This window comes from Vulpes vulpes, chromosome 6 (genome assembly GCF_048418805.1).
Source record: "Vulpes vulpes isolate BD-2025 chromosome 6, VulVul3, whole genome shotgun sequence".
Taxonomy (NCBI): Eukaryota; Metazoa; Chordata; class Mammalia; order Carnivora; family Canidae; genus Vulpes; species Vulpes vulpes.
Genome location: NC_132785.1, coordinates 8,906,025 through 8,933,770, shown reverse-complemented (window position 1 = coordinate 8,933,770; position 27,746 = coordinate 8,906,025). Strand labels below are relative to the sequence as shown.

General features: G+C 35.8%; 1 protein-coding gene across 4 annotated transcripts in view; it reads right to left on the bottom strand.

Annotated features, from left to right (window-relative positions):
* VWA8 (von Willebrand factor A domain containing 8) overlaps positions 1-27,746 on the bottom strand; it is a 340,735-nt gene that overhangs the window by 297,800 nt on the left and 15,189 nt on the right. For 2 of the 4 annotated variants that reach the window (XM_072760629.1, XM_072760627.1), the window contains exon 3: positions 1,969-2,099. The exons of 1 other annotated variant lie outside the window; for it this stretch is intronic. In XM_072760629.1, the coding sequence (XP_072616730.1) occupies positions 1,969-2,099 (131 nt within the window). Of the gene's footprint in view, positions 1-1,968; positions 2,100-7,887; positions 8,005-27,746 lie in introns of those variants that run through there. One more of the 4 variants, XM_072760628.1, reaches the window with a different exon arrangement.

Below are 27,746 nucleotides of genomic sequence, written 5' to 3'. Positions count from 1 at the left end.
GTGACTACTGAAAAACGCTGTCAAAACTGGTTGACAAGGTCATAGATACCTCTTGTTAAATTGTACCATGGTAACAACCCAAACTGCCACACCAAGAATATCATCCTCTGTCTTGACAGTTTCCTGGGTTTCTTCCTCGGGCCAGACAAGCACCAAAGTCTCCCCAGCTGCTACTTCCCAGTAAAGGTCTGAGCAAGTTCACACACATTAGCAGGAGCAGCAGATGGAAGAAGCAGCAGTGGTCTGTTGAATCTTTTTGAGCTATCTATAAAACTCCCTCTGTGTGAATTAAATATAAAATAAACACAGCTATCAAATTATTTCTACTTAATTTCTCACTGGTTCAGCGGGCTTACCCCCAAATCTCTATCTGTAAAGACTTCAACTCCTCTGGATATTACTAGGCATAGGATCTTATATCTAATGGCAACAGACCCACTGCAGAGTTTGTAGGGCAGCTTAGGCTATTAAGTTTTCCTATGTGTATTTTCACATCTTAAAGCAGCCTCAGCTCTGTTTCATAATTTAAAGTGTGTGTATTTTTAAAGATACAAGTTTCACACTCACAGACTTATACTGCATTTCTGAATCAACAAGACTCCCATAATCTCCTAGCCTTTCTCATTCCACATTCCTAACAAGCTTCAGGATCTTGCCAAAAACAAAATCAAAGTGAGATATTGTGATCTTTGATATGAACCAGGTAGAGTGGATTCTCAGTAGCTGACTTGGTATTACTAACAAGACACTTTTACCTTGTTTATTAATAAAATGAAGATAATATGTGATGTTCTAGTATGCCTCACAAACTGGTTATAGGAACAAACAAAAGATATGGAAGGTATGGGTTCGAAGGAGTTAAGTTCTGATTTGTCCAATGTATTTTTATCACCCTCACCCTACATGATTTTGGAAGTACCAAAATAAATTTACCACTGAAATAAAACAGTACACGAAGCATATTTCAGTAGCACAGAAATCAATTCTTTAATATCAAGTAACACAAGGAAGTTTAAAGCAAAGTTCTTCTCTTCATCCTACAAAGTATCTTCAGACAGAACAACTTCAGCTGATAGCATTCTTCTGCCCATCGATAGAACAATGCCTATTAATGCTGGCAAAGTAGGGGGAAAAAAGTCTTGTACAATTTTTTTTCATTTGTGTTGAAAATTTAATATTTCAATTCACCTCACAATCATACTCAGAGAACTACAAACATTTAAGAGGATAACAGGTCAAAAAGAGGTTTGAAGTCCATCATTTACTAGCTGGATAAAGCTTGAGTGAGCTATTTAATAAACTTGTTTTTTCATCTATTTAAAGGGAAAAAAGCATGTAACACATAGAGATATTTTACAAACCACAGGCTCCCTTTAAGGATCATATAACATCAAAAAGTCAAGAGAATTTGTTTGGCTTTTTAAAATGTGGATCTGAGATAAAAGAATAGTCCCTGAGTAATACAAAACTGAGTTTTCTTTTGTAATCTCAGAGTTTATGATCCTATCTGCCACTCATTGCCTGAATTTATATTTCCTTTTTTTTTTTTTTAAGATTTTATTTATTTATGAGAGACAGAGAGAGAGGCAGAGACACATGTGAGGGAGAAACAGGCTCCATGCAGGGAGTCTGATGAAGGACTCGATCCCCAGACCCAGGGATCACTCTCTGAGCCAAAGGCAGACAGACACTGAGCCATCTAGGCATCCCAATTTATATTTCTCTTTTTTACCAGAAGTTGAGAACTTTCTAGTTATAGTAAAAATATCCTACTGCTATGAAAGATGAATGTACATTTCCTTCCCAGATAACTTATTCCAAACTCTTTATTCAACAAATCATCTTTCAACATGAGAATTTTTTTCAAGTAATGAGTAATCCTGATATTTTTGTAAATTCTTAGTTTATTTTAGAATATCACTAATCCAAATTAAGATCCTTAGGAATCCATAAAAAGTGATTGCTCACCAGGTACTGCATAGCAATAGACCGTCGAAGAGGCCCAGGAGGTCCTATTAGAAAGACATCTTGCCCTAAAAGATCCTTCTGCATCATCCATTTTAGATGCTGAATTACAGATTGAACCACAGAGTCTGAAACTTCAAGGGGGGAAAAAAGATAAAATGAAATGCAAATCAGACTACTACTTATAAATCTCCAAGCAATAAATGCATATAGTCTATTATATTTTAAAAAGCATATTTATCTATCTGTATACACACACACATTCATTGATATATACACCTGGTGAATTCTCACACTGCTCACACACAATAAAACCATTGTTATTAAGGTTAAAACAGGACAAAGTTTATGATCTCACGAAGAATCATATAATCCCACATTTAAAAGCTTGTAAGAACATTTGAATGATCACCTATAATGTCACCAAAGAAATAAAAGTGATTTTCAAGGGTGATATAAGGAACTAGAATCAATACCACAATTTTATAGCCCAATACTTTTGTTCTAAAAAGGGGACATGATCAAATCATCCCAGACAAGCCATGGTTATCATATTTTTTTTAAGATTTTATTTATTCATGAGAGAGAGAGAGAGAGAGAGAGAGAGAGAGCGCACGCACCAGAGGGAGAAACAGGCTCCATGCAGGGAGCCTGATGTGGGACTCAATCCCGGGTCTCCAGGATCAGGCCCTGAGCTGAAGGCGGTGCTAAACTGCTAAGCCACCCGGGCTGCCCTGGTTATCATATTCTTTAAAAATTTAAGAAAACTATATTATAACTTTAAGTTGGCAATGGGTTGTGAGGGCTCACAGTAGAAGATGACTTCATTCCAATGCCCATCTAAGTCTACTGTTAAACCACCCATCAATCTGCTCATTTTCTGCCTAAGGATTTTGTAAATGTTTGAAGTAATACAATTAACTTGTGCTTGCTCATTTGTAAATCACCAGCAGCCCAGGAAGTGCATTCCTAGGTACATAAGAAAAACTCTTTTCCTTATACCTCAGGAGACATATGGAATACTCACAGAATATTATTCAAAACTGAATATAACAAGGAAAAATAAAACTTAATCATTTTTTAAAAATTAAAATACAACTGGAGACTGGAAATGGATGAAATGCACATAAAAGAATATTACATAACAAAAATGGAATGAACTACCACTACTTCCAATAATATGTTTAAGGTTTTTTTAAAAAATATTTATTTATTTACTTGAGAAAAAGAGAGTGAGGGGGAAAGAGAGGGAAAGGGAGAGAGAGAGAGAGAGAGAGAGAGAGAGTGCACCTGCGCACATAAGCTGGGGAAGGGGCAGAGGAAGAGGAAGTAGCAGACTCCCTACTGAGCAGGGAGCCTAGTGTGGGGCTTGATCCCATGACCTGAGATCATGACTCTAGTGGAAAGCAGACGCTTAACTGACTGAGCCACCCAGGCACCCCAATATATTTAACTCTTAAAAGGTATAGTAATATTAAAAAACAAAAAAGGTGTAGTATTCAGTGAAAAAACTAAGTCACAGAATAAATCTCATATGATACTACTTTGATAATGCTCAATAAACTAACAAATTAAACTTATTAGAAGTAACTATATGTATAATAAAATAATGCTTGAGAAGCAAAAAAGCAAGAGAATGATAAATTGAGGATAATGGATACCTGGGCAGGGAATTAGATTCTCATGGAGATCTTCAATGGTGTTTGGTAATATTCTAGTTCCTAGATTGAATGTGGGTTACAGTGTTTCCTTTACTATTGTGTTGCATTTTACACATAAACACACACATATATACATATACATATATGTATATCCTAAAAGTCCTTTATATGTGTTGAATATATACCATATTTTTTATACTTTGTTTAATCCCCCAGTGAGGTCATGAAAGAATTCAAAGATTAAACTAAGAACACTTACCAAGGCTAAAGCTGTGCTTACCCCCACCAACCCCAACAGCACAACCTTACAAGTATAGTCTACTCCCCTACCCACAAAGCTAATGATTAATCATCGGAAAAAATAAAGATGAATTTCTGATTTTCTTATTCACGGTGAGATGATCAAGAACAAGGTTTGGCGCAGCAGAGCTGGTTTGTCATGTCACTGAGATCACATTAAAACATTCTATAATTTCCCCAAACCAAGTGCCCCTATGTCTGAACATCAGGAAACTCATCATCTAAGTGGAAGTGCTTGGCTTCTCTCCTGTCCCCTATGAATCCTCAACAACATGCACAAGGGAGCATATTACCCACAAGGAGGCAAAAACTGATTCTTGGAAGAGGGGCTGAAAAAAATTCTTGGGGACGCCTGGGTGGCTCAGTGGTTAAGTGCCTGCCTTTGGCCCAGAGCATGATCCTGGAGCCCCAGAATCGAGTCCCACATCAGGCTCCCTGCCTGGAGCCTGCTTCTCCCTCTGCCTGTGTCTCTGCCTCTCTCTGTCTCTCATGAATAAATAAATATATTTTTTAAAAATCTTAGATGTTACAATGGTCTGTTGTCCACTAAAGGCATATCGTATGTAAGATATATAGTTTATCTGTGGTATTGACATTTCATGAGATTGGAGAAAGACAACTGGGGGGTAAATATCCTCAGAAGAGCAAAAACGAAAAACAGATTGACAAACACTGCTCTAAGACCTAGACCATTTAGAATCTACCAAGGCGTTTCACGATGCTATGGAAGCAATTCACCTAAGATTGGAGATTCAACTTAATTTATAACTATTAATTGTCCACTTAAACTATTTTCTTTCCTACTTCAGGCTTAATTCCATCTTTGTGATATATAGTCTACTCTTTCTTATTTCAAGATGAGTCATTCTGTTTGCTGTTTAAGAAAATAATTAAGAAGCTCTAACTTTTCTATTATAAAATTACACAATGTTCCCTATCCTACAGATCTACTAACTCTTCTTATGCCAATATCAAATACATAATTAAAAACATAAACACTTTAGGGATTTTTTTCTTTATGTTTTTACAAATCCCAGCTTTGGCCACAGGCCCTGTCTACACTGTCCTTACAGTTTGGTTTCAACCTTTGTATTCAGCTTTGGCACTGTGCCTGACCTTCCATTACCTGGACTTGACTATTTAAGATATGACATCTCCAAAGTTATAGAAGGTAAAGCCAAGTTGGTCTCTTCAGCTTCCTCCCACTGTTTATTATTTATAACTATCTGTAACTATTCATAATCACAGTCTCTATTTAGTTCCATACAGTTCCATTCTATTTTGAATGCCTTGACCTTGGAACTATATACATTTTCAAAACGTTTTTAAAGTTGAAGGCAGCAGTTTCTAATCAAATGTGAGGTTTGCCCCTCACAAGTTGTCAGTGTCAATAAAGTGCTGAGGTTTAGGAATTTTTTTTTTTTTTTAGCACACTCGTAAAGAATCAATTATACCTATAATTACGGAGCAGTTTGTATACCATGTACTTTCTTAAGTACAAGAGAAAGGCATGGAGTTATTTAAAGTAGGAATCCTGGGAACTGAGTTTAATTTTGAGTATGCTCAGGAGTACCTCACTCAACACGATCCTCATGTTGAGATCCACTGGCCTAAGGCACATCTGACAATTCTCAGCAATCCTTTCCTCTACTCTTGCCACTCAACCGTGGTTCTCAACTAGTGGCAAAACTGCCACCACTGTATGCCTGCCAGAAGGAATTTGGAAATGTCTGGGGGTAATTTTAGTTGTTGCAAAGCTTTCGAGGATGAGGGATAATCTGGAACACTACTGACATTTAATGATACTAAATACAATGTCCAAGACAATTCCATATGCGCAATATGTCAATGGCACTCTTGTTGAGAAATACAGTGCCTGGGTTTGTTTTTTTTCCCCAAGGTTTCTGTTGCTTGCATACCACTAATGAGTTTATTTCTAATTAGTCACAATTAAGCCCAGAGGAAGAGCTCCTCTTAGTTTCCTCTAGCTTCTGAAAAATGAAATTGTCAGGGAGGCAAGTCAATAGTGAAAAAGTTTGCATTGAGCTGCTAGGTACCAAGAGATCTAAGGCTCTCATCACATTTCAGTTCTATGTAAGTTTCTTTCGTATAGCTGGCCTTGTAGTCTATACTATACCTCCAGTAAGACTTCTCTTTTCCCTTACTTTTTCCTTCCCCAATAGATAGGGATAATAATAAAAATGATAATAATGATAATAATAATAATAATAATGAAAGAAGAAGAAGACGATGACGACAACAACGAAGACGACAGGGATAATAACAGCCATAATTTATTGCATCCTTTTCATGTACCAGGTGAAAATACAAATGATTTTTCTTTTGGAACTCACAACCACCCTGGGAGATAGCAGACTATACTGTGTCAGGATACAGAATCAGGCCAAACTGTTCAAATCCCAACTCTGCTGTTTACTAGCTATGTAAACATCAGTTATTTCAACACTCTGTGCTCAGTTTCTCCATCTGTATAACAGATATAACAAATGTACTTATTTATAAGGCTATAATGAAGATTAAATCAGGCACTTAGAACAGTGTGTGGTAATAATGCCATATAAGCATTCTTTAAATATTCATTACCTACCTTTCACGAATAAGAAAATCAAAGTTCTTGAGGTGCTATCATTTACCCACAGTTGCTAAGCATATAAACCAGGACCTAGACCTAAGCTTTTGAGTTCAAAGTCTGCACTTTAGCCATTATGTCCTATTGCCCCTCCAAAATCTTTTTAACAGGCTCTATCTTCAGATCCAAGACTTTCCCTACAAGTGTGAGCCTCATGGGGCTACATCAAATTTAACAGACTTGCTTTTCTGGACATTAATTCTATTTCTTGGCTTTTGAGGAGGACAATGATATCATGCTTTACTTCTTTTATTGAAATTTCCAATTCATTTTGTTGTTTACATTATGAGAGGACTTGTTTTTCTAAAAAAAAAAAAAGAGAGAGAGAGAGAGAGAGAGAGGAAACTCTCATTTTTTATTCATATTTTAACATAGTCTATTTTGTCAAAGAAAATATTTGTCAAAAAATTGTATTACACTACTGAAAGAAAGCATCATGTACTGCTGTGTGGTGTGTCTGTGGTGTATTTTACATTAATGCTTAAAACTAGCTGTATTTTTAGGATGGCCTCAAGAAAACATGAGTCATACTTAAAAGCATTCCAGAAATAGAAACAAGATGTAAGACTGTACATTACGAACATCTGCAAAACAAACTGCCAAACTGCCATGCATAACCTAATATAAACACAGCCCTGTGCTCAAGAGAAAACCCTGACTTCAATGTTTTTAGGCACAAGATGCTACCTTCCAGGAGTCCACATAATGATAAACTGATGTCAAAATAATACCAGAGAGCTTGATCCTATATTCTAACATTTCCTTCCCAATGTAAAAATAAAACATCTGGTTCATGTTGGGCTACATTCCATATTCAATCCCTAGCCAATACTTGTTTCAAAAAAAAAATATGTACTATTTTTGCCCAGGCATATTCAAGGGCTTTAAAATAAGTCTATTAAAGGAATCCAGATTATAATTTTCTCCCTCCACAGACTTAAATTTGTCATACATGTAAAGATTAAAATTAAAATTTCAGAAAATTATGCACAGTTCTAATTTCATTATAATAAGTCCTTTAAAACTAGTGATGTTTTCTAAGCATCTCAAGGGGCAACATATTATAATGGAGGGGAAAAAAAAGGCTTTGAAGCCAAACAAACCTAGTTGTGATTTCTCATCCTGTCCTTTATCAGTGTCCTTGGACAAGAATTCTGAATCTTCTGGGCTTAAGTTTTCTTATTTTCAAAAGAGCAGTAATAATAACACTTATCATGTATGACTATTATGAGGATTACAGGTAAAGCACCATGTCAAACCCCTCAGGCAGTGAGAACCACCAAAGGAAAGATATTAAAGCTTTATCCTCACCTGCAAAATCCTCAACCTGATGTGCATCCTAGACAGCAGGCTGCACAGTGTGGATTTGGTGGTAATGAATGGCTTCTGGATTTATACTCAAATAACCTTCTGGACCTAGAGCCCACCCTGAAGAAATAAAGGAGAAAGGAACCCAATATTTACCACACCCCTAACTAGTAGAGCTTATGTTAGGTATTCTTCATGGCATTTTATTTTACACACCACAGTTATCCTACAAAATAGTATAGAAAGAATTTGAACCCAAGCCTGCCACACACCCCTGCATTCATTCCTACCACATCATGAGAGATTTCAAGAATCACATCTAATCTTACTGCAAGTACACGTTCATTTACTAAATAATCACCTATCACTCTACTTGGATAAAACGGACGTCAAAGTAAAAACATACAGTATGTTTAAAACTGAAATCTTCATTATTTACCATAGGCTAACTTAACTAAGAAATTAAATCATTCACATAACTACATTTGTTAAGGAGCTACTATATAGGCTTAGCACCAAGAACACAAAAACGAATATTAATAAGGTCCTCTAAATGTGTCAAAGGAAAACAATGCATATATATATAAAGCCTCAGTTTACATAAACCCATTCATCTATAATGTAGACTGATGAGTCTGATGCAATATAGCTATAATCAAAAAAAATTTTTTAGATTTTATTTATTTATTCATCAGAGAACAAGAGAGACAGAGACATAGGCAGAGGGAGAAAGAGGCTCCCTGATGTGGAACTCGATCCTGGAACTCCAGGATCATGCCCCAAGCCAAAAGCAGATGCTCAACCGCTGAGCCACCCAGGAGTCCGACTATAATCAAAATTAAATGAGAAGTACAGGGGATCCCGGGGTGGCTCGGCAGTTTGGCATCTGCCTTTGGCCCAGGGCGCAATCCTGTAGTCCTGGGATTGAGTACCACGTCGGGCTCCCGGCATGGAGCCTGCTTCTCCTTCCTCCTGTGTCTCTGCCTCTCTCTCTGTCTATCATAAATGAATAAATAAATCATAAATAAATAAATAAATAAATAAATAAATAAATAAATAAATAAATAAATAAATAGTACAATATTGGCCAGCACAGTACTCAGCATAGAAAAGGCATCCAATTTTTGTTAAAACAGGAAAAACACACCAAAATTCATTAAATAAATGGAAGCATATCCTTGTGCAATGGTTAAGTGTCAAGCTGGTTTTTTTTGTGTAAAAATATCAGAATAAGACTATATATATATATATACATATATATGCATGTTTTTCTTGTATTTGCATACAGAAATACAGATAAGATACCCCTGAAACTAATAATATGGCAATATTATTTCATAATATTTGGCAAATATATTATGCCAATAATATGGCATAATATTTCATAATAGTATGAAACATAAATGGCAACAGAGGTGGAACTAAGATTTCTCAATGTGCATTTTTTATATTGTTTTGGTTTCTGAACCACATAAATGTATTATTTCTGGGCAGCCCGGGTGGCTCAGCGGCTTAGCGCCGCCTTCAGCCCAGGGCCTGATCCTGGAGACCCAGGATTGAGTCCCACGTTGGGCTCCCTGCACGGGGCCTGCTTCTCCCTCTGCCTATGTCTCTGCCTCTGTCTCTGCCTCTCTCTCTCTGTGTCTCTCATGAATAAATAAATACTTTAAAAATATATATATTATTTCTACAAAAAAATGATGTTACCTTTTTTAAGTCAAGTTTTAGAAAATACTTGAGATAGGAAAATTTCTGTAATATAATGCATTGTGAAAATGATCACAAAATTGTACATATAGAACATTTTCTTAAATAATGTATGTAAATAGTCATTCATAAAAACACTGTGTACATTTATTTATAAGATTTGACTCACACGAAGTATGTTTTCTGAACAAAATTAAATTGGAAATTAATGATAAAAGTATCTTTGGAAAATTTCCAAATATTTAGAAACTAAATAGCACTCTTGTGAATAACACATCAGGTCAAAGAAGAAAAAAGGGAAATTGCCAACCACATGGAACAAAGAAAGTGAAAACAGAATGTATCAAAATTTATGGCATGCCAGGAAAGCAGTACTTAAGGAAAATTTTATAGCACTAAATGCCTATGTGGAGAAGAAGGAAGGATTTCAAGTTAATCACCTCAGCTTCTACCTTAAGATACCAGAAAAAGAGCAAGTGAAACCCAAAGAAATGCAATTTATACTGATCAGAGCTTAAATCAATGAAATAGAAAACAAAATATTTTTTTAAAAAATCAACGAAACCAAAGGCTCATTCTTTGAGAATATCAATAAAATTGACAAATCAGGAAAGACAGAAGAAACAAATTACCAAAATCAGGAATATGAGATGGGGGTTGACATGAGTACAGATATTTCCAATACTGAAAGGAGAATCAGTGAATATTATGAAAAGTTTTATGCCAATACATTCTACAACTTAGATGAAATGGAGAGATTCCTTGAAAGACAAATTCCTTAAAAAAAAGTCAGCTCTTCTTGGGGTACCTGGGTGATTGAGTTGGTTAAGCATCCAACTCTTGGTTTCAGCTTAGGTCACAATCTTGTATTCATGGGATCCTGCCCTGTGTCTAGCTGGGCACTGAGCATGGAGCCTGCTTGAGATTCTCTCTCCCTTGGTCCCTCCTCTCCCCCCACCCACTCTCGCAAGCACATGCTTGCCACTCTCTCTCTCTCTCTTAAAAAGAAAAAAAAAAAGGCAGCTGTTTTTCAGCTAATACAAGAAAAGTTAACTTCAATAGCTATATCGAACAAAGAAATTGAATTAGTTAAAAATCTTCCCATAAAGAAAACCCCAGGCCAAGATAGCCCCAAGGTGAAGTCTACCAAACATTTAAGGAAAAAAGCCAATTTTACACAAACTCATTCAGAAAACTAGAAAGGGGGAAACACTTCCCAATTCATTCTATGAGACCAGCATTGCCTGAATACCAAAATCTGACAAAGACATCACAAGGAAAGTGTTATGGACTGAATGCATGCCTCCAAAATTCATATGTTGCAATTCTAACTCCCAACATGAGTATTAAGGGTACTTCTATGTTGAAATTAAAAAACAATACCACTTATAATAACATCAAAAAATATGAAATAGTTGAATGATGACTGACAAAATGTATACAAGACCTGTACACTGAACACAACAAAAGGGTGCCTGCACAGGTCAGTCATTTAAAGGCCAAACTCTTGATTTCAGCTCAGGTCATGATCTCAGGGTCCTGGGATCAAGCCCTACGCCGGGTTCCATGCTAGGCAAGGAGTCTGCTTAAGATTACCTCCTTCCTTCTTCCTGCCCCTTCCTGCCTGCCATGCCCTTCTATCTCAAAGAGGAAAAACAAAAAGCAAAACAAAACAAAACCATTACTGAGAGAAATTAAAGATGTAAATAAATGAGGAGATATACCTTGTTTATGGATTGAAAAGCTCAAAATTATTAAGATATCAAGTATCCCCAACATGATGTATAGATTCAATGCAATTCCAATCAAAATCTCAGCAGGCTTTTTGTGGAAACTGACAAGCTGATCCTAAAATCAGATAGATGCAAAGGACCTAGAAGCCAAAACATCTTTGTAGAAGAGCAAAGATGGAAGACTAATGTTACCTGACTCAAGACTTATTGCAATACTATAGTAATCAAGATAGTGAGACTGGTGTCAAGGCAGAGATCAATGGAACAGTCTAGAAATAGACTTAAAGTATATATGAACAACTGATTTCTGGCAAAGGTACAAAGGCAATTCAGTGGAGAAAGGATAGTCTTTTCAGGAAATGGTTCTGAAATAATTAGATAACCACATGTAAAAACAAACTTTGACTCATACCTTATATAAAATGATCTTTGACCCACATCATGTATAAAAAATTATTTTAACATGGATAATCTAACTAAATGTAAATTGTGTATACAACTGTGAAGACATCTAGGGAAAAAAATGTGATCTCTGGTTAGACAAAAATTTCCTAGGTATGATACCAAAACCACAATCCATAAAAGTAAAAACTGATAAATTAGATCTCACTAAAATTTAACACGTCCACCCTTCAAAAGACACATTTAAGTAACTTAAAAGACAAGTTCCAACCAAAAGAAAATATTTGCAAGTCTTATATCTGATAAATTTCTTATATGCAGAGTATATGAAAAACTCTCAAAACAACACAAACAACCCAATTTAAAAAAAAAAAAGTGGGCAAAAGGTTTGAACAGATACTTCCAAAAAATATACAGATGGCAAATAAGCACATAAATAAATGTTCAACCTCACTAGTCACTAGGAAATGGAAATTAAAATTACTATAATATACCACTACATACTGATTAGAATAGCTGAAATTAAAAAGACTAGCCATACCAAGACCTGGCAAGAATGTAGAGGAACTAGAACTCTTATACATTGCTGGTAGAAATGGAAAATGACACAACTACTTTGGAAAACAGAATAGCAGTTTCCTGAAAAGTTAAATATCTACTATGTGATACAGCCATTCCACTCCTAGGTATTTACACGAGAAAAAAGAAAGTTTTATGTCCATATAAAGATATACATGAATGTTTAGAGCAGCTTTACTTCAAGAGCCTCAAAACAGTAACAGTGATGTCCATTAACAGATGAATGAACAAACTGTAATTACTCAGTAATAAAAAGTAATGAACTATTAAGACATGCAACATGAAAGAACCTCAAAATTATTATGCTAAGTGATAGAAATCAGACAAAAACAGAGTATATATTATATGATTCCATTTATATAAAATTCTAGAAAATCCAAATATATCTACAAAGCAGATCAATGATTCCCAGAAAATGGAAGAGCCAGGGGGCATTTTAAAGGGGTACCAGTACACTTTGGGGGGTGATGAATTTATTTGATCAATATTTTAACTACAGTGATGTTTCATAGTTACATACATATATCAAAACTTATGAAACTGAAAAATAACCAACTTATTAAACTGTACATTGAAATATGAAATTTATTGTACCTGTAAATTATACTTAGTAACATTTTTAAAAGATTAAAATATCACATTAAAATGTTAACAGAGTTTATAATTAGAGTTATAAATGATTTCACTTTTATTCTTTTGCTTTTCAGTATTTCAGTATCCCAATTTTTTTCTATTTGTTGCAGTTGATTTTTATAATAGGAACAAAAATGTGTGTATTTCTTTAGAAATACCACATTGCAAAGTAATAATAGCCATACTGGAAGTACAGAATAACTGATACACAGGGAAAGTAGTAATATGATGGGTAACATATATTAGAATATCTTGACTAATCAACAGATCACAATTTAACACCCAAAATTCAATTTGCAACTCAGCTTCTTATAAAGTTCTTATCATCCATAACATATTGTTACATTGTGATAATTTACTGAAGACATCTTTGTTGGTCTTAGGGTAGCTAGTCATATTCGTGATAAGACTATACCAACCAAAAACATAAAATAAAACCAAAGATATGACCTTTAGTATAAACACATCTCAGAAGAACCAAGAATTTTTTAGGCCCTGTCAAATGAGTCCAAGTTCTCTAAACATAAAGCATGAACTTTTTATTTCTATGACTCAGGTCATAGAAAAAGTGATTATAATAGATGTATTCTTTAGTAAGTTTCACTTTAAACATGAGGGCTTTATTAGCTATTTTTAAAGTTACAATCTAATACATACTTACTGTAATGAAGAAAAAAATCCAAAAATGTAAAAAGAAAAATGATCTCTCTTGACCCCTTCCATTCGCAGCCTCACTCCTAACCAAATGCCTTCAAAAAAAATAAAAAACCTGGAGTGTAACCTTCCACACTTTTTTCTGCATACAAAAGGATGTATAATGTACCTATGAAAGGTGTTTAAGCTGTTAAAAGAAAAATAGTATCAGACTTCATATACTACACTAAAGTCTGCTAACTTTTGTTTTTCAGTCTGCAACTTTTGCTTAACAATATGGCATGGCCACCCTCAAGGTCCACAGATATAAATCTAACATTCCTTTTTAACAGCTCCAAAAGATTCCATAACACGGGTAAACAATAATTTATTCAACCATTCCTCTACTGACACACTCATTGCTTCTAGTTTTTGTCACTATCAATAACACCAAAATGCTACAATACATATTGTGTACCAATCCCTTTATATATTGACTTTTTTTCCTTAATGAATGGAACCTGAAAAAGAAACTGCTACATCGAGGTATACATATTTTTTATTTTAATAGTCACTACCATATTACTTTCCAAAGAAGCCCTATCAACTCACATTTCTACCAGCAATGTATGACAACACCTTTTCCCTGCAATCTTGTAGGTAATGGATAGTATAATACTTTCTGTTTTTTAAGATTTATTTGACAGAGAGCAAGTGTTCACATGCATATGCAAGCAGGGGAAAGGGCAGAGGTAGAGAATCTTCAAGCGGACTCCCTGCTGAGTGTGGAGCTCCACACAGGGCTTGATCCTACATCCCATGAGATCATGACCTGAGCCAAAACCAAGAGTCCTATGCTCAACCGACTGAGCCACCCAGGTGCCTCTATAATACTTTTTAATCTTGGCCCAGGTGATACATGAAATTCCTATTTTATAGTATAATTTGCATCTCTCTAACTATTAAGAAGGGTTGGAACATACGTTCATATACTCATTGGCCACTTGGGATTCCCTCTCCTGTGGCATGCCTATTTAAATTCTTTGCCTATTTTCTACTGGATGATATGATGTTTCTCATCAATTTGTAAGATATATTTGTATATTAAGAGTATTAATCCTCTATCTATCTATCATATGTGTTAGCTATCCATTAAAATGTCACTTTTAAGTTAGGGGTTTACTACCTGAATTCATTTTCTCTTTCAAACAATGTCATCGTTAGCAGTTAAATTACCACATAGATCCAAAGAAGCCTATTTATACATTACATATTTCAAAAATTGTGCATCTGCAATGAAAGTTGCAGAAAGCAGCAAAGAAAATAAAAGGTAACAAAATGCATCAAGAAATGTTGTCTTTAGCATGTTGCCTAGGAGAAAGAAGACGAAAGAAAATTTAGGCACTGAATGAAGGCTACTGTAGTGACTCTGGAGGAGACTTCAGGCCATGGTACACAGCTTTAAGAGTTGATGGGACTCTTCCCTTTGAGGGCGCTACTCTACAGAAATCTCAACTGAAATCTTTGTCTCTAAGTAAATTCTCATGTAGTAAGTAGCAATTAGTACACTACTGAAAATAAGGCAAATCTCAAGGATCGAACGCTTTGCTCCTCAGACTATTGCTGAAGCTCTGACTCTATTCTGTAAGTGATTCTTCATTAACACCTTCCTGGAGGCCTTTTGTGTAAGCTTTGCCACTCATTCATCAACTGACAAGCAGCTGAAATGATCGCGGACATTATCCACAGACAAAAAAATGACCATTTTTCCATGCTACTGTCATTTACACGTTGATGAATTCTCAAACCTCTTGAAATTATTTACAAACATCCCTGTCCCCCAAAAAATCTTTCACATGGTCGACTTTATGCCAAAAACACCACTTTAAAAGCACCATGTTGTAATTCTTGCATAAAACCTTTGTGTGCCCTAATTGCTTGGAAATGAGTTCAGTGTGTCCAATAAACCTTAAACGACCTCACATATAATTGGTCCACTGACTGCAACAAGAAGATTATGTAAGGAAGCAGAAATATACTCTGAAGTCAACTTTAAAGACATCTATTAAAAACCTGCTACCCTGGAGCATAACTTCATAAGGCGAACACTGGAAGAAATACCAGCTTGATACAATATAGTTTAACTTCAAGAATAAAAGCATGAAAGAACCCTTTTTCAACAGCTAACAATTTCATCTAAGGCTTGAGATTTGGTTTTCATACAAAAAAGTAAAAATCTTCAATTACCCACTTGAACACTTGCAGGAGTGAGACTAGGGACTAAGATGGTAAGTGGGAGTTATAATGGTTAAGGCAGGAGGTGACAAGACCTAGATAATAAAAAAGCTGAAGAACAGTCTAACTCCTCTGTCTGTTATGTGCCCGGCACTGGGCTAAATGCCGTGTCCAACCCTGTTCAAGTAAGAAGCTGACGACCAACTATAAAATATAAGCATTCATTATCTCAGTTGAATGGTCAGTGAATTAAGAAATTTTACTTTCATAAGATAATACTGCTTTCACATGGTTCTAAACTGAATTTTAGACTACTTGAGAATATTCCCAGTCTACAGCATCTCTGTCGGCTAATAAGATCTCTGCCACTTCTATTAAAAAGATGTTAAATATGAGTATCAGGGTTCATGTTTCAACACTGTAATTTTTTATTTCTTCATTACTAGAAGGCAATAATTGATTTTCAGTGCTCTTGGAAAAGACAGAAATAAAATAGCATTGCCATGCCTCAACTATTTCAATATTTTTCAGTTTTCAATATTTTTCATACTCTTAAATTCCAAAGGAGTCACTTAACAGACCAATCTTCTCTGCATTCTCAAATTTAAAGAAAAGTAGCCAGAAATACTGTAACAGATTATTAAAGAAAAATCAAACTGAAGTCAGGAAATCTGGGCTTTTGCTACTAATTAGTCCTCTGACCTCTTTCTTATGGTCCTACTTTCCTGATTATGAAATGAGTTTCAAAGAAGATAATAATTGCTAAAGTTCCTTTTCTTAACAAAAGTCTGTCTTTTTATGTTTCATTTAAAAATGTTAAATATGCAAATAGCAAAGAGTTAAATGGAAGCATAAATATGGGTAGGAAAGTAACAGGGTATCAAACTTCAACAAAACACCATTTTCAAAATATTTATAAAGTAACTCCAAAAGAGGTTAAAAAATAATATAGATATTAATTATAAATATATATCAATCATAAAAAAATATATATATATATCTCAAAGTTCTCTCATAACCAAAATCCATTATCTCCAACCAGTCATGTAATAGCAAGAGTAAAGCCAAACAACTATGGTTTTCCTGTCATGGAAACAGTCCCTGAGAGAGGGAGAAGTAATTTAAATAATATGATACTTGAATGGAATATAGTAAGTAAATGCCCCAAAACATGTTTTATTAATAATAATCAAATCCAATCAATATGTAGCAACCATAATGTGCTTATGGAGATATGTAAGATTTTAATTGACTTATTAGCTCAGCAACTTTTCCTATTTCAAGTTAACCAAACTCCCAAGTCTTTTCCTTACAAATGGGTGCTGTTGCTCATACAAAAGACAGAAACAATGTTAATAACTTACTACTGGGTAAAACATGCTACTATCACTTTGATATACAACTATTACTATATCTAAAGATACTTGTGTTATGAATATGGTGGGAACAATGATGAAGGCATAGCAAGCACAGAAAATGCAAATTGAAGTCTATACACTATCCAATTGCTTTCAATATAAACTCTCTTCTGATTAATTTCAGAGTAAACTACTAACAACTAAACAGAAAAGAAGTGAAAAATTTTGATTGCATAACAAATGTATGAAAACAGCAATAAAAAGTCAAAGTATGCTAAACTAGAAAATGTTGAGGGTTTTTCTTTGTTTGCTTTTCTAGGGGTTTTTTTGATGACAATATATTTGAGTTTTGCTGTATTTAAAAACTGATACCTTCTATACATGGAACTTGATCTAAGCCAACCTCTACTATGCTGCCCCCAGTCATTTGCAAAATATGAAAACATGTTCATTCAAAGCCAATGTTTGTAAGACTTAAAGTTGATTGATATTATTACTAAGATCACTAGTAATGATTCCCTCCAGATTCATTTTTTAAGGGTATAACTGAATGAAGATGTAGATGTTTTTAACGTATCTCTTAAGCAGAATCATACCAACCCTTAGTATTAACCATATTCAACAGTGTTACAGTCATAGGATAATGGGAAATAAGGAGGAACAGAATCAGGAGATTAAGGAAATGACTGTGTCAGGGACTCATATTTATTGAGTACTGTGTGCTGGGCACTATCTTACACATTTCACGTAGGCTATTTGATTCCTATTTGATATTTGAGGCTTATAATACACCCATTAGGTTGAAATGATTGTATCCACATTATCAAGGAGATTTGGAGCAGTTAAAGGACTATAGAAACTCACACATGGAAGGAAGGAAGGAAGGAAGGAAGGAAGGAAGGAAGGAAGGAAGGAAGGAAGGAAGGAAGGAAAAAGAAAAGAAAGAAAAGAAAAAAGAAAAAAGAAAAGAAAAGAAAAGAAAAAATAAAAAGAAATTCGTATCTAGGAAATAGTACAGATAATTTTTTTTAAGTTTTTTTTTTAAGATTTTTTATTTATTTATTCATAGAGACAGAGAGAGAGAGAGAGAGAGAGAGAGAGAGGCAGAGACACAGGCAGAGGGAGAAGCAGGCTCCATGCAGGAAGCCTGACGTGGGACTTGATCCCGGGTCTCCAGGATCACACCCCAGGCCGCAGGCAGCGCTAAACCGCTGCGTCACGGGGGCTGCCCAGATAAAATTTTAAACATAATCCTCCCCCTACCAAATAGATGTTTACATACAGAACACAAACTATGTAACAGTTTTCCTACCGTCTCTCACCAGTGGATATTATGCCTCACTTCTGAAGTTCATTATAAAAATTAGCTACAGGGATCCCTGGGTGGCGCAGCGGTTTGGCGCCTGCCTTTGGCTCAGGGCAGGATCCTGGAGACCCGGGATCGAATCCCACGTCAGGCTCCCGGTGCATGGAGCCTGCTTCTCCCTCTGTCTGTGTCTCTGCCTCTCTTTCTCTCTCTGTGACTATCATAAATAAATAAATAAAAATTAAAAAAAAAAAGTTAGCTACATTCATCATAAGAAAAGACACAGAAATCAGGGGGAAAATGAGTGTGGTTTTTTTTTTTTTCAATTATCATGTAAGGTGTTAAAATCTATTTTGTTAAGTTTTCTCTAGGTAAATAGAACAGTTTCTTAAAGATTTAAGAGTCCCTAGGCTCACCTCCAGAAAAGAAAACCTATCAATTACAATATGATTAGGCATAATCAGTAAATAATGAATATTAAAAATAAATGTTCCTGACTCCCCCACTTCTAGTTAGGATGAAGAGAGTTGAAGAGAATTTTACTTTCAACCTAACAACCAGAACAGGGCAGTTGATCTGTAAAACTAAGTTTCCTAAAACCCGTCATAAAGCTAAGAATACAAAGAAATCTGAATGAACTAGATTCTAGAGAGTAAGGAGTAATTTCAGGGAGAGAAGAAACCCACAGCTTACTTTAATACCCAGTAGGATGGCAGGAGGAGGAGGAATCTGACCTAGGTGTATCAGGATAAGCAAGCTGAACTTTCAGCAAACTTAAAATGGCCACACACAAGGTGACATGACTAATCAACCTACTGAGAAGTTTCAGTCATGAGAGAATCTGCACCTACCCACTAACTCCTTCCAACTGGCACAGGGGCGAACACTAATACCCAGACACAATGGCAAGAACGGAGAGGTTATTCTTCCTGAAGCATGCTGGACCTTTTGTGAGTCCAAGGCGACAAACCACAAGGCTGAGGATGGGACAGAAAAAGCAACAGAAATCCCTCCAAGGCACTTCATGTCTTTATACCGTATAAGGGAGCAGTTCTCAAGGATGGTGTTAGGGCAGAAATGCTGATATAAATTCTTCTGCAGCACTCTTGGCCTTCATTGATATGGCCTCTGGAGGCCAGAGGCAGGGCAACAGCATCAAGAGAGATCTGGGTTGAAGCAAGCGGAATATAGGACTAAACGGCAAAGTTCCCCAGCAATCCAAAGATGCAGCTCAACAAAGAGAGACTAGCCATGGTTTGTAGAGCTGAAAATTCAGCTAGAAAGCATAAAGAAAGCTCTGGAATCTCACCAGAATTCACATCCCAAACATTACTAAGAAAATCCTGATCTTTTCCTCAATACCTTTGAAGGCAGAGATAAATGGGATCTAACTAATCAACAACAAAGCGCAGTCCCAGCTCAAGCACGTATTAGTTTGACTCAGCATTCCTCCTCCAGTGGTCCCCACACCCCACACCATAGACATGGGGCTTAGCAGATGAAGAGGCATGCCCTTTTAGGGCGTAAATATCATTTACTTCAGTCTCTACTTCTTTTATACACAATGTCTGGCATACAATAAAATATTATGAGACAAACAGAGAAGCAAGAAAATGTGATCTATATTCAAAAATCAATAAAAGCAGTTCTAAAAATGGCCTATATGCTAGAATTATTAGACCATGAAAAATGTTAAAATATCAAGTGCAAAAGGAGGACAACATGAATGTATTCAAGCATGAGAGATGGAAAATATAAAGAAAAACTGAATGAATGTAGAAATGAAAAATATACTAGCAGAAATGAATGAATCAACAGGTGGGATGAACACAAGACTGTACAAAGCTGAAAAGAAAATCAATCAACTTAATTATGGTCAAGAATTTTCCAAAACCGATTAAACTTATTAACCCAGAGACTCAAGTTGCTCAGAGAAATGCAAAGAAGATAAATTCAAAGAACACACCTAGGTACACCAAAGCCAAACTTCTAGTTAAAAAAAGAAAAACTAAAAAGAAAAATTTAAATGCAGATAGAGAAAAAGGGCAAATTACAACTATTAGTACAACAAAAATGACACCTGACTTTTTATTGGAAACAACAGAAACCAGAACATAATAAAATGGTTTCTTTAAAGCACAAAAAAGGAAACAAAACCCAAAACAAAACAAAAACTTGGCATTCTATATCCAGTGTGTTGGGAGGGAATTCCTTTGAAAATGAAAGCAAAATAAAAACACATGTTAAGATGAACAACAAATGAAGGGCACCTGGCTGATTCAGTCAGTAGAGCATACAACTCTTGATCTCAGGGTTGTGAGTTTGAGTTCCACCCTGGGTGTAGAGCTTACTTTAAAAAAAAAAAAAAAAAAAAAAAGAGGAGTGCCTGGGCGTTCAGGGGGTTAAGCAACTGACTCTTGATTTCAGCTCAGGTCATGCTCTCAGGTCTTTAGATTGAGCCCTGCATCTGGCTCTGCACTCAGTGGGAGACCTTTTAAGATTTTCTCTCTTTTCCTCCACCCCTCCCCCTGCTCATGCTCATGTTCCCAATCTCTCTCTCTCTCTCAAAATAAATGAGCAAAATCTTAAAAAAAAAAAAAAGAAAGAAAAGAAAAGAAAAAGACAACAGATGAGAGAATTCCTATCACAAGCCTACTAAAAAGAAGCGATAAAAAAAAAAAAACTATTCTGGCTGAAAGGAAATGCTTTCAGATGGATTTCTGACTCTGCAAGAAGAAATGAAAAGCAACATAAAATATTAAAATATGGGTAAATATTAAAAACTTTAAAAATAACCTCCATTTTATACATATATATTTAATTTAAAATTCCATTGGTTGCCTAAAATAAAAAATAACAATGTTGTGGTGTTCTTAGCATATGCAAAATTAAAATATATGATAGCAAGACTACCAAGGTTATGAGAGGTATAGGAAAGTATAGTGTTGAAATGTTACCACATTGTTCCTAAAATATATCTTTTATTTGAAAGGAGACTATGATAAGTTCAAGATGTATATTATGATCCCTAGAGCATCACTCTTCAATAGAGTACCCACTAGTCATGTGTTGCTATTTAAATTCAAGTTTAAATTAATTAAAATTAAATAAAATCTAAAATTAGTTTCCTTAACTGCACTGTTCACATTTTGAATGGTTAATAACCACATGTGGCTAGTGCCTGTTAGAACTTCACAACACAACTATAGAATATATCACATCACAACAGAAATATAGAATATATCCTTCACTTCAGAAAGTTTCATTGGACTGAACTATACTAGAAAAAGAGGTGTAACTAGATAGCTAATGGAAGAGACAAAATGGAATATATTATCCCTGAAGAGAAGAAGAGATGTACATAAAAATATAAACAGGAGAAAGAGCAAAATACCATTAAGATGGTTGACTTAAACACATCTACATCAATAATTATATTAAATATAAATAGGGTGAACATTCTATTTCAAAGAAAGAGCTTGTCAGAATGGATAAATAAGCTGCTCATAAGACACACTTGAAATATAAAGGCACAGACTAGCTGAAAGTAAAAGAATGAAAAAGACCATACCATACAAACACTTAGCACAAGAAAGATGGTGTGGCTTACATTACTATCAGACAAAATTAACTTTAAGAAAAAAACTGTTACCAGACAAAGATAGCATTGCATAATAATAAAATGGACCATTTATAAAGAAGATATAACAATTATAAATGTGTACATACCTATTAGAGAGGTTTGAGATATACAAAATAAAAATTAATAAAGGGAAAAACAGACAAATCTACAATCATAATAGAAGTTCTAACACCACTTTATCAGCAGTTGATTGAAGAGGTAGATAAAATCAATAAAAACATAAATGACTTGAACAAGGGGATCCCTGGGTGGCGCAGCGGTTTGGCGCCTGCCTTTGGCCCAGGGCGCGATCCTGGAGACCCGGGATCGAATCCCACGTCGGGCTCCCGGTGCATGGAGCCTGCTTTTCCCTCTGCCTGTGTCTCTGCCTCTCTCTCTCTCTCTATCATAAATAATAAATAAAAAAATAAAAAATAAAATAAAATAAATAAAATAAATAAAAAATAAAAAAACAAAAACAAAAAAACAATACTTGCTCTTAAAAAAAAAATGACTTGAACAATACTGTCAACACTGACCTAATTAATATTTATAGACTATAACACCCAATATCAGCAGAACACTAATTTTTTCAAAGTTTACATGAAACACTCACCAAGAAAGTCCATATGCTGATTGTTAAGTCTCAGTAATTCCAATTTCAAAGAACTAAAACTCTACAAAGTATGTTCTCTGACCATAATAGTATTAAATTAGATACTCTGAACATAATAGTATTAAATTAGAAATCAGTAACTGTAAGATAAAGAAAAACAAACCAAATACTGAAAATGAAGCAAACATACCTCTAAATAACCCCTGACAGAAGAAAACATTTGTGACTTTTAGAAATATCTTGAATGGAATAATAATGAAAACTTAAATCATCATTTGTGAGGCAGAGCTAAAGTAGTTTAGAAAGGCAGGAAACAACACATGTTGGAGAGGATGTGGAGAAAGGGGAACCCTCCTGCACTGTTGGTGGGAATGTGAACTGGTGCAGCCACTCTGGAAAACTGTGTGGAGGGTCCTCAAAGAGTTAAAAATAGATCTGCCCTATGACCCAGCAATTGCACTGCTGGGGATTTACCCCAAAGACACAGATGCAATGAAACGCCAGGACACCTGCACCCCGATGTTTATAGCAGCAATGTCCACAATAGCCAAACTGTGGAAGGAGCCTCGGTGTCCATCAACAGATGAATGGATAAAGCAGCTGTGGTCTATGTATACAATGGAATATTCCTCAGCCATTAGAAACGACAAATACCCACCATGTGCTTCAACGTGGATGGAACTGGAGGTTATTATGCTGAGTGAAGCAAGTCAATCAGAGAAGGACAAACATTATATGGTCTCCTTCATTTGGGGAATATAAAAAATAGTGAAAGGGAATAAAGGGGAAAAAAGAAAAAAATTAGTGGGAAATATCAGAAAGGGAGACAGAACATGAAAGACTCCTAACTCTGGGAAACCAACTAGGGGTGGTGCAAGGGGAGGTGGGCGGGGGGTGGGGGTGACTGGGTGACGGGCACGGAGCCAAAGGCAGACACTCAACCCCTAAGGCACCCAGGAGTCCCAGAACTAGAAAGTTCTTAAGAAAAAAACATAGACTATCTTCACAACTTTGAGATAGGCAAAGATTTCTAAGACATAATAAACACTAATCATAATAAAAGATAAACTATGTAACCAAAACTTCTGCCAACTAAAAGATACCACTGAGAAAATGATTAGGCAAGCCAGAGACTGAAAAAAAGTATTCATAATACATATATATGACAAAGCATATATATGCTACTCTCTCTGTGTCTAGAGTCTATGAAAAACTTCTACAAATCAACAATAAAAAGGCAAACTTTTTTAAATAAGCAAAATATTTAACAGATATAACACAAAAGATACACAAATAACAAATAAGCACAGGAAAATATCTTTGACCTCATTACTCATCAGGACAGGCAAATTAAAACCATAATGAGAGGACGTGCACTACTAGGCTTCTGAAAATCCACTCCTCCACAAAGGCAATGGCAATACTAGTAAAAATTGTCAAAAATCAATTGTTTCAGAAATCTAGAAATTAACAAGCGACTTTCAACAATCTGACAAGCATTTATCCAAGAAAAATGGGTGAACCTTAATATGAACAGTAAGTGCCATAGTCTTTTAACTTCCCCTGAACTCCCTCCCCAGCTTTGTGGAAATCTTTGAAAACCAACCACCCACAACGCTGGGGAAAACCAGCAGCCTGGCAACCACTGAATGGGACAGAACAGGGCTGCAGCTTCCTAACAGTCCTTCCCCTAGAAAACTATTCCTACTTGACTTCTCTAACAGCTCCCTGAAAAGCTCCTTTTTTAGAATTTGACTTCATTTGATCCACTCAGAGCTCAAAGCTCAGTGTGCAAACAACACTACCCCAGAGTGTTTGTAAAAAAAAAAAAAAAATCAACAATTGTTTAACATCACAGCTGCCTGAGGCACCCAAACCAGTTGAGGCTAACAAAAGGACGAACAACACACAAACAAAACAACTTAAAAGGAAAAAAAAAGGGAATAAGATGTCCAAAGGAAGGCTTGAGACATCACAGTGTAGGTCTATGAATCTAGAAGGCCATGCACATGTCTGGGAAAGTTATGAGAAGGGCCTCATGGCTCACCTCTGGTTGACACTGAAGCTTTGCACAAGCAGGAAGACATACTTAAAAGTTGCCTCTGGAGCTTCATGGAAATCGTGCCCAACATGCACACTCAGGCCCTGGTCAAAGACTGGGAGAACAGATGTGTTTGAGGCATTTAAGAAATCTCTGTCCCATCACTGGCTGGCCAGTAAGCTAACTGAGCAGAAACTTCAGTGGTTGCATGTGACAGAGTATAGGCTTCAGAAAAACAATCTGTTTAAGTCATTAAATGAACAAGCAGAGAGAAACCAAGCCCGAGGCAGGTGGGAGAAGCTGATGTCCAGAGTTGTCAGATTATACTATTCAATAAGTCTACTCAAAAAAAATAGGAAGAAACACAAAGAAATAATAAAATATAGCAGGCAGAGAAAAGAAGCAGCTATCGATAAAACTATTTTTGAAGAAGTCAGACAGGGAACTTAGTAAAAAACACCTTAAATTTGCTTCTATAAATATGTTCTAAGAACCCAAACAAACCAAATCTAAAAACTTAGGGTATAATAATATCTCACTGAAATGCCTGGGTGGCTCAGTGGTTGAGCGCCTCCCTTCGGCTCAGGGCATGACCCTGGAGACCCGGGATCGAGTCCCCATGCCTGCTTCTCCCTCTACCTGTGTCCCTGCTTCTCTCTGTGTGTCTCTCATGAATAAATAAATAAAATTGAAAGAAAGAAAAGAAAAGAAAAGAAAAGAAAAGAAAGAAAGAAAGAAAGAAAGAAAGAAAGAAAGAAAGAAAGAAAGAAAGAAAGAAAGAAAGAAAGAAAAGAAAGAAAAAGAAACAAACAAACAAACAAACTATAGAGGCCAGAGGCAGTTAAGATGACATATTCAAAGTGCTGGGGGGGAAAAAAAACCTATCAGCCAAGAATTCATCAAACAAAAAAGGTAAAGTCAAGAAATTTCCAGATAACCAAAATTGAGAAAATTCATCTATCCTACAAGATCTATCCTACAAGAAATACTAAAAGGAGTCCATCCTTCAAGCTGAAATGAAAGCACACTAGACAGCAATCCAAATGTACTCAAAGACACAAAGAATGCTAGTAAAGGTCACTACACATGTAAATATAAAGACAGGATAAACAAACAAACAAAAAAGACAGAATAAACATATTGCTATTTGTAATTCTTCCCTTCTCTTGATTTAAAAGATAACTTCAGGTAGTGATAATTAGAAAATTGTGATGAAAGATTTTAATGTATAAAGACATATTTCATATGACAATAACACCAAAAAGGGAAGTAGAAGGAAAGAGAGCTATATTAGAGCAAAGCTTTTTGTACACAATTGAAATTAAGTTATTATTAATAGGAACAAGTTTGTTTCAAGCTAAACTGTTAATTGTAATCCCTAGAGTGGCCTCTAAGAAAATAACTCAAAAAAATATAGTAAAAGAAAAGTGAGACAGAGTGGGAGGGGACAGACAGTGGAGTCATTAGGGAGGTAGAGTCATTGGAAACTTATGTTAGATGAAAGTGAGAGATTTCCCTCGAGGAGCACATAGTCTAGTGGAAGAATCTGAAGAGTGAACAATTATCTACTTTGTGTCCAATGACTAGAAAAAAGGAAGGAAAGTAACAGGAGATGAGGCTGAGAATAAATCGTGAAAAGTAAGGAGCACATAGTCTAGTGGAAGAATCTGAAGAGTGAACAATTATCTACTTTGTGTCCAATGACTAGAAAAAAGGAAGGAGAGTAACAGGAGATGAGGCTGAGAATAAATCGTGAAAAGTAAGGAGTGACCTTGGTTTCCAAGGCATGAGGAGTCATTTAAGGAATTCTGAGAAAAGAAGACATGATTTTGAGCAAAAAAAGTGACTGCTAGTCATTAGGGAGATGCATATCACAACGAGCTACCACCCCATACTGATGAAGATGGCTATGATAAAAAGGCAATAGTAAGTGCTGGTGAAGATATGGAGAAATTAGAACCCTCAGACATTGTGAGTGGGTATGTAAAATGGGGCAGCCTCTGTGGAGAATAGTTTGATAATTCCTCAAAATGTTAAACATAGAGTTACCATCTGACCTAGCAATTCTACTCCTAGGTGCATACCCAAAACATATGCCTGTCCAAAAACTTCTATGAATGTTCATAACAGTACCATTTGTAACAACCCAAAAGTAGAAATTAACCAAATGTCCATCAAGGGATGAAGAGATAAGCAAAAAACAGTAGAACCATACTAGAGAATATTATTAAGACATAAGAGGAATCCCATACTGATCGGTGCTATGACATGGATGAACCTTGGAAACACTATGATAAATGAAAAAAGCTGACGCAAAGGCCACGTATATTGTATGATCTCATGTATATGAAATATTCAGGGTAGGCAATCTACAGAAACAGAAAATATATTGGTGATTGCCAAAGGCTGGGGGGGGGGGGGGGGGAAGCAGCTTACAGCTGTCGGAGGACAAAACAAGGAGTGACTGTTAATTGGTACAAGGTTTCTTTGGGGTGTGATGAAAGTGTTCTGAAGTTAGGGGCATGGCTGCACAACTCTGTGAATATATTAAAAACTACTGAGTTGTACACTTTAAAAAGGTAAATATTGGGGAAGCCCGGGTCGCTTAGAAGTTTGGTGCCACCTTCGGTCCAGGGAGTGATCCTGGAGACCCGGGATCAAGTCCCATGTCGGGCTCCCTGCATGGAGCCTGCTTCTCCCTCTGCCTCTGTCTCTGCCTCTCTCTCTCTGTGTCTCTCATGAGTAAATAAATAAAATCTTTAAAAACAAAACAAAACAAAAAAAAAAAGGTAAACTTTTTAAAAAGGTAAGTTTTACATAAATCAATTATATCTCAATAAAGCTGTTGTAAAACAAAAACCATGGTAAGTTACTATTTCACACCTAGTAGAATGAGCAAGCTCAAAAAGACTGGAAATTCTAGTGTTGGCAAGGATATAGAACATCACTGTTGGTCAAAGGGTAAAATAGCATAACTACCTTGGAGAATTGTTTGGC